At 52.7% G+C, this 16,111-nt stretch overlaps 1 protein-coding gene across 2 annotated transcripts; it reads right to left on the bottom strand.

Annotated features, from left to right (window-relative positions):
- Positions 1-1,800: 1,800 nt before the first annotated feature.
- CSPG5 (chondroitin sulfate proteoglycan 5) lies at positions 1,801-15,044 on the bottom strand. 2 transcript variants are annotated; one of them, XM_074312449.1, is made up of 5 exons: positions 14,778-15,044; positions 12,998-14,111; positions 10,056-10,244; positions 8,195-8,270; positions 1,801-2,314 (listed from the first exon to the last, which is right to left on the bottom strand). In XM_074312449.1, the coding sequence occupies exons 1-5, from the start codon at positions 14,872-14,874 to the stop codon at positions 2,153-2,155; spliced, it is 1,638 nt and encodes a 545-aa protein (XP_074168550.1). In that variant the 5' UTR covers positions 14,875-15,044; the 3' UTR covers positions 1,801-2,152. The 2 variants fall into 2 exon arrangements, with proteins under 2 accessions (XP_074168550.1, XP_074168549.1); XM_074312448.1 differs by having other exon boundaries at positions 2,038-2,314; positions 8,114-8,270.
- Positions 15,045-16,111: the final 1,067 nt, after the last annotated feature.

The following is a 16,111-nucleotide window of genomic DNA, read 5'->3' as shown; positions in this document are numbered from 1 at the left end:
AAGAAATTAGTCTAGGCCTCAAAATATTTCAATAAACAATTTTTCAAATACAATGTCCAGCACAACATAAAAAATAACAGGGCACCTGAGAAGACAAATCAGGGAGAACCAGCAGAAAGCATGCAACAGAAACACACTCACAGGGACTCCAGTTATAGGAATTATCACAGATTACACACAAGCAAAGTTCTAGAAAACTCCCCCAGTAGTTAGTAATCTGGCTATTTGAACTCTTAACTCTCTCTCTAATCCATCCTCATTCATTGCCTGGATTGCTACAATCCCTGTTCTGTCTGCCATCACTGCTGTCTCCAGAGGTATCTTCTTAGAAAACAAATCTGACCTTGCCTCAGCCCTGTGTTTAATGGCTCTCAAGGCCCTTCACAATCTGTCCTAAATTGCCCTTTTCATTCTTATCACCTAGGACCCCTGTCTCACAATTTCTAGTCATATAGCCTGACCTTCCTGAGTATCCTCCATTCTGCCTTGAATGTCCCCTCTCCTGCATCATCCTGAAAATGTCTCATCTTTCAAAGTCCAATTTACACCTCTCCTTGAACCTTCCTGAACTCATAAGTCCAACTCTCACAGCTTTGCATACACCTCTACTATAATACTGACACCTGCATTATATATTTTTTTTATAATTGTTTATAATTTTTTTTAAAGATTTTATCGTGGAAGGGGAACAGGACTTTATTGGGGAACAGTGTGTACTTCCAGGACTTTTTTTCCAAGTCAAGTTGTTGTCCTTTCAATCTTAGTTGTGGAGGGTACCGTTCAGCTTCAAGTTGTTGTCCTTTCAGTCTTAGTTGTGGAGGGCGCAGCTCAGCTCCAGGTCCAGTTGCCGTTGCGAGTTGCAGGGGGTGCAGCCCATCATCCCTTGTGGGAGTCAAACTGGCAACCTTATGGTTGAGAGGATGCGCTCCAACCAACTGAGCCATCTGGGAGCTCAGCGGCAGCTCAGCTCAAGGTGTCGTGTTCAATCTTAGTTGCAGGGGCGGAGGCCACCATCCTTTGCGGTACTCGAGGAATTGAACTGGCAACCTTGTGGTTGAGAGCCCACTGGCCCATGTGGGAATTGAACCGGCAGCCTTCGGAGTTAGGAGCACAGAGCTCTAACCGCCTGAGCCACCGGGCCGGCCCTGCATTATATTTATAAGTCTGTTTCTCAAGTACACTTAATTTGTTAAGGTTAGGGTCTATCTTATGCAACTAGAGTTCTTGGCATCTAGCATAGCACCTGGCTGAATAAGTGCTTAATAAATATTTATGAAAGAAGGAAAGAGTATCCTTAATAGTAGCTGCTACAGAATGTTATAAACTCAACTGTATCCCCCCCAAAAGTTGCATGGTGAGGCCCTAACCCTTAACGTGACTGTGTTGGAAGATAGGGCCTATAAGATTTAATGAGGTCATCAGGTAGGGCCCTAATCCAATAGGACTGATGTCCTAATCAGAAGAGGAAGAGACACCAGAGATCTCTCTTTCTTTCCACATACACACAGAGAAAACGCTATAGCGATAAGGCGTCTGTTTACAAGATGGAAAGAGAGGCCTCGTCAGAAACCAACTCTGCTGGCACCTTGATCTTGGACTTCCAGCCTCCACAACTATGAGAAAAAGATTTCTGTTGTTTAAGCCACTTAGTCTATGTCATTTTGTTATGGGTTCCCAACCTAATACATAGACCATTTCTGGGATTTCAAACATATATAAATATATATCTTCAATGAAAGGAAGACTTCAACTCAAACTGACAAGAATAGGTAGGGAGTGGACACAATGACATTAGGAAAATGGCTTTTTAAAAAGTTTTATTTCAAGAACTTTGTTTTGTACTGGTATTTCAAAAAAAGGTGGATCAAAGTACAAAAACAAAGTCAGTTGAATAACAGCATAGGTTTAGAAATCACAGCAGCAGAAGCGATGTACAGACAGCACAGACCAACGATCCAATGAATGCAACTCTGTTTAGGTTCTTTGCTTATTTTGTGTTTTTTCCCTCCTGTACAAAATACATCAAAGCATGCCATGAGATCGGAAAAGGAAAAGAGTTTAACAAATGGTTACAAGAAATAGACTGTACAAGAGGAGTAATGGTTCTTCCACCCCCACCCCCGCCCCCCTCTTCCTCTCTTCTTGCTCTGCTTTAGGTTAAGTTATTCTGAAGACAGTTCACCTCCAAATCAGCCTGGTCACCTTTGCCACCCTCGAGTTTGGGCGACATGGAGTTCTGGATGTTAAAAGACTCCTCCTCTTTCAGGCAGGACTTGAGAACTTCTTGGATTTTGTGGGGAGCACTAGGGTCGTCCTGGAAGAGGAAGAAAGGTGAGGGAGGGACAGGAAGGGGACACTGGGGGAGAGGGATCAAATAACAAGCTCAGGCTTTTCCCTCTGGCTGAAAGACTCCGAACTGAAAAAAGGAAGAAAGCTCCAGGACCTGAATGAACCAAAGTGACTCATTAGCAGCTACTTTTCTGAAAAGTCATCCTCAGAGACACTGGCCAGATATAGATGAAAGCTTGACAGGTGACCGGACCACAAATATCTTTAATGGAAGCCAGTCCAAGGTTTTCCCTTTGACAGAGATTGGGGAGAAACAGTCCCTTTTAATACTTGGCCTGGTCTCTCTAAAGTCTCAGCCGTCGGGACTTGGATGGGCCAGCCTGGTCCCTCTTCCCAGGACCCTCCACCCTGTTGAGTTCTGCTCTCACTAAAAGGTCTTGGTCAGGGAAGCTGCGTGTCAGTGCAGACAGTGGGGAGCACCCAGGACTGTGGTCAGCCTCAGAGCTGCCCCTGCCAGAGCTAGGGCCCCTCTCCCCACGGCAGATATACGTCCTCTGAATGGAGCCCAGAGACACGTGAGCCTCTTACTCTCAGAAGCTTATCTACCATAGATGCTAACTTGCAAGGTGTCCCCTCAATCTGAGCCCAGGTGGGGTGAGTCTGGTGCCTCCATGGGCTGCCATTCTGTGCAAAAGATGCAATTCGTGCTGCTGGTTCACCACCCGTGTCTGATGTGTACCGTGCCCTCCTGCCTACATGTATGTTGCCTGCAGCCCTCTGACAAGCTCCTGAGCCTGAGATGCATTTGCCTGTTAAGGTTTTCAGGAAACCTGCACCAGTATACAGTTCTCTAATCCTGCATTCTGAGGAGAACACTTCCAGAAATTCCTGCCTTCCCACAATTTTCCATTAGGACCACCTGAGGGGATCATACCCAGTGAGACTCAGGGGCCTCCATTCTTCCTCAGGTGCCCCAAATGGCTACTGCCAGTGCTTGGAACTCTGCGGATCAGAGAGGTTGTGTAACCACCCAGGCAGGTTCATGGGTGGCAAGAAGACCAGAGACTGTCCCCATGTGACCAGCTAGCCCAGACCCTTCTTGCTTTAACCCCTTCCAAAGTTGAAGGTAATCGTCATGCGGAAGGACCGGGCGTTCTCCATGAAACTGCTGAGCTCCTGTCCACGCTGCCAGCTACTGAATTTGATCCATAACAGCACGAGGTCAGGGGACTGACTGGTTGGAAAAGTGAGGAAAGGCTCCAGGCTTATACAGGACACTCCAGTGTCAAAAGTGCTGTGTCCATAGAAATCACTGTCACCTGCCCCTGCTCCCAGCCTCACAGCCCTCTTCCAGAAGAGCAGCTCGAACAGAGAGATTTAATACCGTGTTTCCCCGAAAATAAGCCCCAGTTAAGCTCGTCAGCCAGATGGACGCATTTAGTATGTTCTGACGATGTTCCAGAAGATGACATGACTGTGTTTGAATAAATGTAGATTGTTGTACATGAAAAAATAAGACATCCCCTGAAAATACGCAAAATTAATATCAGACCTGGTCTTATTTTGGGGGAAATATGGTATGAGACCCGATCTTATTTTCGGGGCAACACGGTAGTTTCAAAGACCTCAGGAGTGATTTACACACAAGAAGGCAACGCATATTCCCCATTTCTACTGAGACAAGAACAAGAGAAAATGAACACCAGCCAGACTCGAGGCAGATTTCAGGCAAGGCAGCTGTGCACGGTGCCCAAAGGCACCTTACATTTTCTATCACTGCTTGGAGGGATTAAGAAAAACTTTAAAATGACACAAATCTGTATGTGCTGAGATGGAAAGATCTCCATGACATATTGAGTATATGTCTGTACACACACATATGCACACACACGCACACTAACAGGTTTTATGGAAAGGGAAGTGGGATGACATGGGACTGCACTGCACTTTTTATTTCATGCACCCCTGTGTTGTTTGGGGGAAGATGATGGGCGCAGAGGCTTGAGAGTTGGGCCATTAATGATCCTGGATCACAGCGAAACCTGGACCAAGACCGGACGGCCTATAATCACCTTTCCTCTTCCAAGGATGAAAGTTACTTCATGTTCTTCAAGATAACCTCCCTGTATCCCCCCTCACACACTCTTTAGGGGCACATGGGGTACAGGGACATCCTCATAATGTGAAGGAAAGTAGATTTAGTGAGTCCTTACAGGCCTGGGCATCAGAGTTGCGACGCCATGAATGTTGGGGTCCAGATTAAACCTGGCCACTTGAGGGCTCAGGGGATTTGGGCAGATGAGAAAACTGTCTCTGGGCCATTGGGTGGGTGACGTATGTTCTAAAAATAAGGGACACAAGTATCCAAAAAATGCTGTGAGACAAACTAAGTACTGCCAACAAAGAGAATAGGTGAGGGACTGTCTAACCCAGGGGTGTCCGAACTGCGGTCTGCGGGCCAACTGTGGCCTGCAATCCATTTTTTATTGGCCCACAGCAAATTCCAAAAATATATGTAGTTTACTTAAATAAACCAGGTGAGGCAATACGTACTTCACCTCGAGTGAGTGGCCCCGTTGTTTGTGTATTTTACCGCATATGGCCCTTGGTAAAAAACGTTGAAAAAAAGTTTGGACACCCCTGGTCTAAACCAAGACGGAGTTCTCCTAATGTAAGTGCTTCCTGGGAAACATGAGCCTGTTAAGCGTAGGGTTGTGAATCCTTCCGCAGAAGGTCCATCTGTCTTTGGTTTGGCGGAAGACCCTCATCACCAGTGAGCTAGACCTCCACCTGGCATACTGTGCGCCCCCACTCTCGGCACCCCACCCCAGCCACGTGGGTGGCCTTCAGCACAGGAGTAGTGTGGGTTAAGGCCTGGACCCCTACTCTTCCAGACACAAGCTTCTATCAGGAGGGGACGCACAGTGAGTGCTTCACCCAAGACATGGAAAAAACAATCTGGAAGTTAGAAAGACTTAAATGGGGTAGATGGGGCGGGGGAGGGAAGTACTAAGGGACGCCAGGGAGGAGCTCTAGTAAGTGAAATCCTGGAAGGTCTGTCAAATCTTAGGAGAACACGTCCAGCCACGACATCCTGCAGATAGCACAGCTGTGAGAATCTGCAGGGAGGCTCAGTGCTTGGGCAGTCTGCCCGAGGACTTCAGGTGACTTCATTCATGCTGTGCCTGGACAGTGTCCAGCTCCTACACACTGGCCATTCCTCCTGGGACACCCGCAAACCCCCACAGCAGGTGTTTCCCTTTCCTTCTGATGGTCTTTCGGAGGCTGGCTGCTCAGCTACACAAAGGACCCCCACACACTCAGCCCCTGGCTCACCAGCTACAGGGTGGCACAGCCGTCCGGTGGGGCCTGTTGAGCAGCAGGGGGAAGGGCAGACACCAGCAACTGACCCTTCCTCCACCACAGACCCAATCTGAAATCTTCTTAGAGTGTAGCTTTCAGAGATGATTGGAAGTGAGTAGGAAAATGGCCCACTCCATCTACCTTACTTGTGTAAAAGAAGTTAAGATCAACACAATTCTCCAAAATTTTAGGAGATGCCAATATCCAAAAGGAAATTTGAGGGGTGAAGGGAAAGGGATGGGGAGAGACTAGATGAGCCTGCTTGACTTGGATGCTGCTTGTTTCACAGCTCACCTGGAGGTTATCTCACTTTCAGCCTGCTGTCGCCTCACTGGTAAGCCTGACGCAATGAACAGGGTTTCACTTCATGCTAAAGTGGCGACTGTCTTAACTGCGAGTGCCCACTGATCTTGAATATGCCCACGTCTGACTTTTGGGCTAGGTGGAGAATTAGAGATGAAGGTAGAAAATCCGCTAGTACATCCCTGTCGGGCATCAAACTCATCCCCTCACCAGCTCAGAGCTTTGGCAGAGAGGACAGGATGGCCCCTGGGGCACAAGCTGAGGGAAGGATGCCAGGTGGAAACGACCTTCAAGACCCAAGAGGAGCCAGAGACTGCCAGAGCCTCCTCCTGCCAGCGGGGTGCCGAGTGCTGCCCAGACACCGGCCCTTCTCAGGCACAGTGCACCGTGGCCAAACACCCCCGCTCTGTCCTCTGCTTGCCATATTCTGACTCAAGGTCAGTGGTAGCTTTCACGGATGAACGCCCTGCTTTCCACAAAGTTGGGTCAGCCAAGAAGAACTGGAAGCCTTTGTATTGGCCTGTGCAACCAAGGCCTCCAAGAGGACCTGCTTCCTTCCCCTTCCCTTGTGAGGAAGAAAGGCGTCCGTCCTGGGGGGCCAGACATGCACGAGTCAGAAACTTTCCTGAGGGCCCCTGTACTCCGTGGACAATGAAGACCCTGACTGCAGGAGCTGCCATTCAGGGCACATCAGCTGCCCCACACATACGAGATGGCAGATCAGACTGTGGAACCGACACCCTGCTGTCGGCCATCGTCCACTAGTATTCCATAAACGCCGACCAAACGCATATTTCTACAGGGCCTGAGTGGGCAGGGATGGAGTGTGCCCACATGAGCAAGATGCTTCCTGCCCTCAAGGTGTCCGCATCCTTGTGGGTTGATGAATGTGGCTGTCAATCTTAAAGTTCACAGGACAGCTCGTTTCCTTGGTTATTCTGTCCATCTTGAACTTATTAATATCTTGGTGCACACGAAGTAAAAATAATATCTGTTCTTTCTCTACCGTTTCTATCAAAGACTTTTAAAAATTATCCTAAATTAACCTCTTTCATTTCTTATTTCAATTAACCCCTTTTGCTCCTCCCTCGACTAAGCCGTTTTTTCTTTTCCGGGGTTTGGTGACCAAAGCCTCACTTACTAGTCTTCTCTCCCTCCCGTCTGGGGCTACTCCTTCCCCCAATAAGGAGACTGACGTACATCTGTGCTGCACGGGCCACATGCTGAGGGCTCTACAGCTGCGCATCGCTAGTGGCTGCCGTAGGGGGCAGTGCAGAGGTCTACAGGACACTTCCCGTCTCGGGAAGTTCTGCTGGACAGGCTGGCCTACGAGCTCTGATACTCTATGGTCCACTATTTCAAAGAACATCAAAATTCCCTCTTACACTTCATTGTTTCCATCCGAAGTCTTGGTGTAGCGCCCTCACGTGGATAACGATGCATTTACCTCGAGGTATGGAGCCTGCATGGTACGGGATGGTGCGGCTTGGATGTGACATGATTTGGGGCTTGGGTGGTTTCTGCTTTATTTCTGAAATTCCTCTGTGCAGTACCCAGTATTTTACTGGTTAGTCTGGTCCAGACAACACACTAGGCTGGGGTCTTAAGAAAATGATCTGGTGGGACCTTTTATTGGGATTCAAGTGATACTTATGAGCCCATTTCCTAAGAACAGAATTTCTTAGGTTCCTCCAGTGTTTGTTGCTCACCTCCGCCATAACCAGTGTATATAAGCCTGCTGGTTTCTGGGGTCCTCAGACAGTGTCAAAAACACTTTTTTCTGGCCACCCCAGAGGTTTTTCCACTTATCCTAAAGAGCAACCACCTTTTGCTTCAATGACCATCAGGAAATTCCATAGCAATGAAAGCAGAGCCTTTCTCCTTGATACAGAAAATAGAAAGACAAAAATCAGACTTTAAAAAGTCTAGACGAAGCTAAAAATCACGAGTCGTCCTAAAGAGATCTCCGTACCACCTCCAAGGCTGCTTGTCAAGGACGTGACACCCCATCAGGCCCTCCGTCCCACGTTCCCCGCCCTGACTGGTTGCCCTAAGCAGCTCTCCAGAGCTCTGGAGTGGCTCCATACTCTGAAACAGACCACAGGCGTGGGCAGGGGCTTCAGCATGCAGAGGGGGAGATGTGAAGAAGACGAGTTACCTGACAGACAACGTTATCATAGTGAGCCAAGTCACGGGCATGGGGGGAGAAGGTACGGGGAGTGTCGCAAAGTTTCCTTACATTTGGGTGAGAGCCCTCGGCAATGGTGGAGAGGGAGAAGTTATCGTTGTGGAGCTCAGATGGGGTCCGGAATTTGCTGGGTAGGACAGAAGAGAGAAGGGAAAATGTCAGTGAAATGACCATGGCAAACTGACAAAGCTTTAAGGGTCAAATACTGTATTTCATCAAATGCCGCGGACGGTAATAAGACGTGCCATGATTTGCTGTGCCACTAAGAAAAAGCTTCTACCATTTAAACCATGATCCCATACTTTCTTATCACTTGGAGCTTTTAATATATGCTTGAAGTAGCCCACTTAGACGTTAGATGAAGAACTGACAACGATATGAACAGCCATGACCACGTTCGTGCACGCCAGGCAGTCACAACTACATCATGAATGCCATCTGGCCAACAGTGATGGCAAGATGCCAGCGACTGTAAGACACAATCCAATTCCAGAGATGTTAATATGTGAAAAAAATTGTTTGCTTTTGAATGAATCAACTGCTGCAGGATCTGGAGTGCACTGGGCGCAGACAGCATTATCAGAGCAGTAACCAGGCCTGGGAAAGAACGTGGCACACAGAGGGAGACCGGGAGGCAGCGCCTGAGCACAGGGGCGATGGGAGCCACACTGTGCAAAGCACACAGCCAGCTAACGGAGGAAGGGCTAGCACGAGGCCCCGTCCCTGGCCCCAGCTCCTGCTTCTCCATTCCCCTGGCAGTTAGTTGCTCCCTTTTCTCCCCCATCCTCATCAGTGGCTGCCCGGACGAGGGGTCCTACCTCCTCTTCCCCTGCACCACCATACACCCCCTTGGTGCTTGTGATCACATGCACAGATACAGCCCCGCCTCAATGCACAGGCACAGTGGAGGGGCCCCTCCAGCCCCACAATGTTAGCTGAAAGGCTGCAGAGCTGCAGGCATCTGTGCACTACATGAGTTTACCCAGAGAAGGAGCAACAGATGGTGTTTTGTCCTTTTTCCAGGACCCAGGGAAAGGCCTTCAGTCTCATTCTCTGGAGTGAGTCTCAGGTCAGGGGGAGGGGATCAATGGGGCAACAGGTTGAAAGGGAGGTGGGCACAGTTCCGCATAAATTGTGTCTTGGGCCCCAAGGAAGCTGACTCCACTCTCCTCCTTTTGTGACTTGTGACACTTCTGAAGGCTCTTTACTTTGCTTAGTGATTAGAGTGATTCTCTCACAGTGTGTAAGGTCATATTCGAGTGTTCAAGGCGTGGCTGAAAGGGTAAAACACGTTGATTTTCACACAGCAGTCAGCCCTCTGCTAAGAGAAGAGCTGAAATGAGAATCTATCCCCACGTGGCCCTTACAATCCACAACAGAGGACGTTAGACCTGGGACCCTTCCCCCCCAAATTCTATTTGGGAGAGGGAAAGAGGATTTCCTTAAGTTCCTTGCACTCCTGTCTGGACCCAGGGTTGACAAGCTTCAAAAAGCAAGGCACTGCAGTGCCACACCTTCCTCACCGACAAGGGGCTGCTACTGAGTGACACCTGACTGCAGGGACCTGGACTTACTTCACGCTGACTTGGGAGTGAAATCCTCACACTGGCCACCAGCTGTCAATGACCTGACCTGAGAGGCAGGGGGAGTCAGGCGGGGGTGGGAGTGTTGGGGCCAAGCACAGGAACCTACATGGGGACCAGAGCTGGGAGTGGCTACACGCCGCACCCTCCGTCCCTGGGTGGGAATGTAGGCAATGGTGCTGGGGGGCTGCAGTGAGCGCCAGGGGCTTGGCCTCTGTGGTAATTCCAGCACATTCTGTGTAGGAATGGATACGCTCGGGTCACTCCTCCCTGGATGGGATGGCGGGGGGCAGCCACAGGGGATGGGGTTGGCTGGCAGGCGCACTCACTTGGTTCGACGCAGCTTGGTGTTCTCCGTCTTGAGCAGATAGAGCTTCTTGGCGAAGAACACCGTCATCATGAAGAGCAGGAGCAGGACGAGGGCGGCCGAGCCCACGGCCACGCACATCACCTGGAAGTCGGTGATGATGGACTCACAGCGCGTCCCCTTGTGCCAGATGTAGTCCTGCGTGTTGCACCTGCAGTGGGGACAGGGTGAGACCTTGGCGACGGGCAGGCAGGCAGCCCTGGCCATAGCACAGGCCTGTCCCCGACCCCAGGACTCAGCTCACTGGCTGTTCCTATGATTGGCTAGAGGAACTGTGATGCCACCACGCTGTGCAGACTTACAGCTGATATGCTGTTTGAGGTCCATGTCATAAAGACAACCGGGGCGCTGAGAAACTGAGCGAACTGCTCATTTACATGACTGACATGACCAGGGAGGGAAGGGAACCCTGGTTTCCCACCTCACAGCTTCAATGAGAACAATCACAGGGTTCTCTCAGCCACCGCCCCCCTCCTCCCCCCACAGGCTCTGGATGAAAGAAAGATGAAAAACAAGATGAATAGGAGCTATGGTACAAAGTAGTGGGAGCCGCCCTACCATGAAAACCTATCTTGTTGCTTGGCAGTCCCGTCTAGTGCGTGTGGCTAACCAGACACTGAAAAATAGGGAAGTGACAGAGAAGGACAAACACGAAGATGGATGGATACTCTCCTCCTATCTCTGCAGCCCCCAAAGTTCTGCCCGTGAAGCTTCCTGTCCTATTACCATGAGAAGTGTCATGAAAGCACAGTGAGAACCAACCCTCTGGGTGGGTTTCAGTCCTTTTGTCGAGTGACTTTCTCCTGCCCTTGGGGACATTCCCAGGCTCCAGCTCTTCCAATGACATTGCTGTTTCCATGGGAACCAGGCTGCTTCAGAAAGGAAAGATGTGGAAGGATACAGAGGCAGGCAAAGGAGGGAGGACATGAACCTCAGGGTGAATAATAGACAAGAGAAAGAAGAATTGGCTATTCCACACCCAGAACAGGGTGGGGAGACATGGCTAACAGGGAATTCTTTCTTTTTCAACTGACCCTCTGCCGTCATGGGGAAGCTGTATGAGGACGGTGGGGAGAGCCGATCCCTCTAACCCACTGTTCCAGGGAAGTTCCGTCATAGCTCTGATCATTCCTCTGCAGTGGGTCAGGGTGACAGAGACAAAGGCACGCTGCAGTCTGCAACTAAGGGCTCAGCAGTCTCCTGTGAGTGGAATGCAAAAACAGTTTCCGAGCCACAGGCAGCCTGGGAGTACTCAGCCGGAGGAGGACTCTTTGGTAGGGAGGCCCAAGTGCCATCCTGGGATGGAGGCTGAGCAAGGGGAACTGGGATGGGCTTGTGGAAAAGCCCTTCTGAGGCATGGTGGATGCATGGTGGCACAGCCACGCAGCTCAGTGAGAAGGACACGCTTACTCTTCCACTTGGGAATCCCCTGAGAGTTTCAGTAGGTTCAGGGAACTTTTCCAGGTCCCCAGCGGCAGCAAAGGCTCCAAATTTCATACTCTGATGGGGAGCTTACTTTGAAGGTGAACACTCAGACCTCCAATAGGATGAAAGATGATGATTTGGCACAGAGATTCCGTAGCTCCCAGGCTAAATTCATCACTACAGTTCCCCCCAAACTAAAGTTTGACAAGCAAAATCACAGGCTTCCCCCATATTTCTGGTAACCCTTAACCAACCAGCAAGGTCTTGTTGTCATAATTTCTTGTCCACAGTTGCTCCTTTTGCCAATGGTTGGACAACTCCAATCAGAACGGTGTGGACACATCCTATATGAGTGACCCTAACATCATGATCATTTATAGGAAACGGCTTCATAGGAAGAAACTGGAACTCAAGCTTTAATGCCAAAGGCACAATGCTTTCTATGTTATTCTTCTCTCAGAACATCAAGACCTACAGAATTTGAATTCTTGATATACCTCCAAAATGACCAAGAAAAAGAAACATTAGGAATGACACTTGAAAGACACCCAGAATACAGAAATGCTCCTCCTAGGACCAATGGAAACAAGTCCCAGAGGAATCCGAGGGTACTACTCCACTTCTAGGACCTATAAAGGATGGAGACAAGCAAAACACCCAGGTCACCCCTGACTTGTGATTCTTTCAAAATAGGCCAGTGGGCTCTCTAGCAGGTTAACTACCTCGCCGTGAGAACAGGTCTATCGGGTAGTTACTGATGAGGCATGGGATGGTGGCTGCAGACAATGTCTCTTAGGGACATTGAACTTTGTGTCTTTGAAACATCCTGGACTGGGTATTCCAAGGAAGACAAAAGTGAAGGTAGACGTGAAGAAGCCAATATCCAAAGTTGAGACACCTCACCACATCTGCTATGCTAAGAAAGACTCCCCACTCCACTTGACCTATTTGAGCGGTTGCCCTCTGGGTCAGCTCCCAATGAGGAGGTGCTCACTCTGAGACCCCCAGTCATGCCCCACAGGGAGATGGGCCCTCCTCCTGCGACACACACACGGCTCAGAGGGAGGGCGCTCAGCAGCAATCTTTTCTCCAGAGTAGGTTTATGGGTCTACTCCTTTTGCTAGTAGACAGAACTCCCCAACAAAACCCCCTAAAGCCAGCACAGACCTCTTTCCAAAACCCTTAGAGAAGCCCCTTCATTTTGCCTTTATAGTTTAGTGGGTAAACGACACAACACTTAGATGAATACAAAACCTTATTTCTGAAGAACCTCTCCTAGTGATGAGATCACGGGCAGAACATTTAAAAAGTAATTCTGTAGAAGATGCCCAAGTGAACATCTCTTGACCTGGGAATCCTGGGAACCCACAACCTCTTGGAAGTTGTGCCTGTCACATTCCCCTTTGCTGAGTCTGCCTCATATACACTCGTCAGGAGTTCTTTTACAAGTCATTGTGCACCCGCGTGCCACACCCTTACCTGCAGAAGGCCCCTATGTTCTCCACCAGGTAGCACTGGCCGCCATTGTGACAGTAACTTGGGAAGAGGTCGCACACTGACCGGCAGGAGCTATTATGCCGCACAAACCCGCTGCGGCACTCAGTGCCATTCACGCTTGGGGCCAGGTCCCTGCCTGGCTCTCCAGGGCCCGGCCGGACGGCAATGCTGCTGCCGGGGACCATGCCCAGAGTATGCTGTGGAGGGACAGCATGCCACCGACTGGTGGGCTGGCCTGTGCCAGCCCCCAGCCCAGGCTTCTCACTGGGCTCTAGAAAGTCATTGTCATCTTCTAGGTCCCCACCTCCCATTGCATCCTTGTCATCCTCCTCTTCTTCCTCCTCTTCCTCCAAGTCATCATAGAAGGATGTGGTGGGGTAGAAATCAGATTCGTCAAAGGGGGTGAAGTCATCATATAAGTCAAGCAAGCTCCAAGAAGGGGTCTCCCCCCCATTATCTGGGTGGTGCTCTGAGGTTCCTGGCGACTCCGGGAAGCTCTCCAGGTCCGCGCCACGGCCCTCACCATCCAATCCTTCGAAGTACTCGATGTCAATTATATCTGATGCTGGTTGGGGCTCCAGTGTGCCCTGAATGGGGTACGTGGGCTCTGGCCCATGAGGGTCAGGTGTGCTGCCTCCCAGGTTCAGCCAAACCTCCATGGGGTTCTCCTTGGGGAGTTCTGGGCCTGAGCTCAGCTTGTGGCCAGGGGTTGGGGAGGGTGCTCCGATGGCCTCTGTAGCCTCAGGGATGGTGGGAGGCATGGATGACTGTCCCAGGGCCTCGTCTGAAGCCGGGAGCGTGGCTGGAAGGGCCTGGGTGTCTCCACTGCCCGCCTCTGCAGTCGCTCCGCCCAGGCCTGGGCTGTCAGCATCCAGCCAGACGGAGCCTGTCACCGCTGCTGACGCCTCCAGCACATCCTCTGGCCCGACCCCAGCGCCCACCGCGGCCTGCTCGCCTTCAGGCACGGTCCATGAGGTTGCATCTTCCCCAGCTGCTGGTGGGCTGGCATTCTCCCGCGTGATGTTGGCATGCGGCTCCCACGCCTGGGCGCTCTTCACGCGCTCGTTTGCCTCGACGGCGCTGCCCGCCTCACGTGCTGCGGGCGGGAGGGAGAGGGGCGGGGCGTCAGGGCTACACGTGTGGATGGCCTCTGGCCTCGCCTCCCTTCGACATGGCTGGCTCTCCTACATCCAAGCCATCTCTAAGCTGCAGCTTCAAGGTTTCCCGAGGCCACGCCCACCGCTAAGCCCCGCCCCCAAGGCAGGAATACACCCGCCACAACGTTTCCCCCCTCAGGCCACGCCCCTCAAGCGTGAGGCCCCGCCCTCGACATGTCCCTCAGTCTAACCTGGCGGCCCCCAACGCGGACCTCCGAATAAGTCTTAATTAACCTCAGTGCTCCATTCTACCTCCAGGCCCCGCCCTGAACTCGCACCCTTAGGGCCCCGCCCTGCACTCACATCCTCATGCCCCCCATCACCTCCAAGTACCACGCCTTAGTCTCACCCTCAAGGCCCACCCACCCCTCCCCCTCCCCAGCGGGCACATCTGTCCTCACACCCTGGGCCGCTCCCCACCATTCGGCCTCCCGCAAGACCCCCACCTCCTCGCGCGCCCCTTCCCCCGCTCCAGCCGCAGGCAAGGCGCTGCCCCGCCCCCTTGCCACAGCTCTCGGACTCCGCCTGCACCCGAAGCTAGCAGGACCCTTGGCTCAGTGCGGGACGCGGGGGCCGCTGGGGTCCCGGTCGTAGTCGGTACCTACCCGGCGCGGCACCGGAGACGAGGACCAGCGTGGCCCCCAGAAGCAACAGCAGCGGCGGCGGCCCCCGGCCCCGGCCCCGGGCCCCAGCTCGACCCATGGCACGGCGCCCTGACCGCTGTCCACGGTCTGCCCGGCTGGCTGCACCTTCGGCTCGCCGGCCGCCGCGCCTCCTGCCTGTGCTGAGGCCGTCTCAGCCCACGATGGGCAGCACTAGAAGCCGCATGCCGCCGCCGCCGTCCGCCGCTGTCCCCGGCGCGCCGCGCCTCCGCGCCTCCCCGCCTCCCGCGCCGCGGCTGCCGCGCTCAGCGCCGCCCCCACCCCGCCCGCCGCGCCCGCCCCGCCGCACGTAGCTCTGACGCCGGCCCTGCTCGGTCCGCCAGCGGGAGGGACAGACAGACCCCCGGCTCGGGACACGAAGACAAACAGATGTGGAGTGGTGCGGCGGCAAGGCGCACAGCGTTAGCCGACAGGTGCACTGGCGGAAGACCTGCGGGGCGGGGTCGCGGTGCCGCCCTCCTTGTGGAGGGCTGGCACGACCCCCCACCCGCGAGGAAACCACCCGCCACGCGGCGAGCACGGAGGCAGGGGCCGAGACACCCGCAGGCTCGGGGCGGGGCTCCGAAGGGCGGCAGGAGCGGAAGCCCTAGCCCGCGCTGTGGCAATGAGCCGAACCCAGAATGCGTGGAGCCTCTAGGGTTCCAGCGCCAGTCCTGTGTTCGGGAAGGGAAAGAAGAGTCTTGGGGAGGTCTCCGGTCCCGACAAGAGTAGGGCGGGCGCTGGCAGCGCCAGGCAAGGGCGCGAAGCCGAGGGCCCAGGCTCTAATCGGATCGAACCTAATCCGTTGCAGGCAAAGCCCAGACCTCGCGCAGCCAGGCCCGCCGGAATGCATCCCGGCGGCAGGGGATGAGACCTTCCTGGGGCTGCGGCTACCTCCCCTTCCTTCTCGCCTCCTCAGGGAAGCCTGGGGAGCGGCTTTAATCCCGATCCCTTCTTCCCTCCCAGGATACATCTCTCCATGTATCCCGAGGCACCAAAGCTCAAGTTCCTGAGTAGACTCAAGCGGTCTAGATCGCAAACTTGGGACACGTAGACGCCAGGCCACGAGTTAGTCTGCGGGGGACCCCGTCCAAAACTCACTCTCCGACCTAGGACCACTCAACTCCGGAGGCCTGCTTGATGCAGAGTTGCGGCCTACTCACCTAGTTTACCCACCAGATCGACCGTCAACCTCCGGATGTGCTGAGCCAGATGATGCCATTCGGGGTCACAGCCCGAGATGTGGCAACTCTTGACACTCCCATTTCTGTCCCTAGGGAACCACTTACGTAGGTGAC

Source organism: Rhinolophus sinicus, linkage group LG10, assembly GCF_036562045.2.
Source record: "Rhinolophus sinicus isolate RSC01 linkage group LG10, ASM3656204v1, whole genome shotgun sequence".
NCBI lineage: Eukaryota > Metazoa > Chordata > Mammalia > Chiroptera > Rhinolophidae > Rhinolophus > Rhinolophus sinicus.
The sequence above is the reverse complement of the archived record's forward strand: the minus strand, read 5'-3'. Positions and strand labels throughout refer to the sequence as shown.

What these genes read in the sequence shown, in the direction of transcription:
- CSPG5 (XM_074312448.1), bottom strand. Translation starts at nt 14,874, where the DNA reads ATGGGTCGAGCTGGGGCCCGGGGCCGGGGCCGGGGGCCGCCGCCGCTG. An exon ending in CGTCTCCGGTGCCGCGCCGG is followed by an intron (nt 14,112 to 14,777) that starts GTAGGTACCGAC and finishes TCCCGCCCGCAG; the next exon opens with CACGTGAGGCGGGCAGCGCC. An exon ending in ACCAAGCTGCGTCGAACCAA is followed by an intron (nt 8,271 to 10,055) that starts GTGAGTGCGCCT and finishes TGTCCTACCCAG; the next exon opens with CAAATTCCGGACCCCATCTG.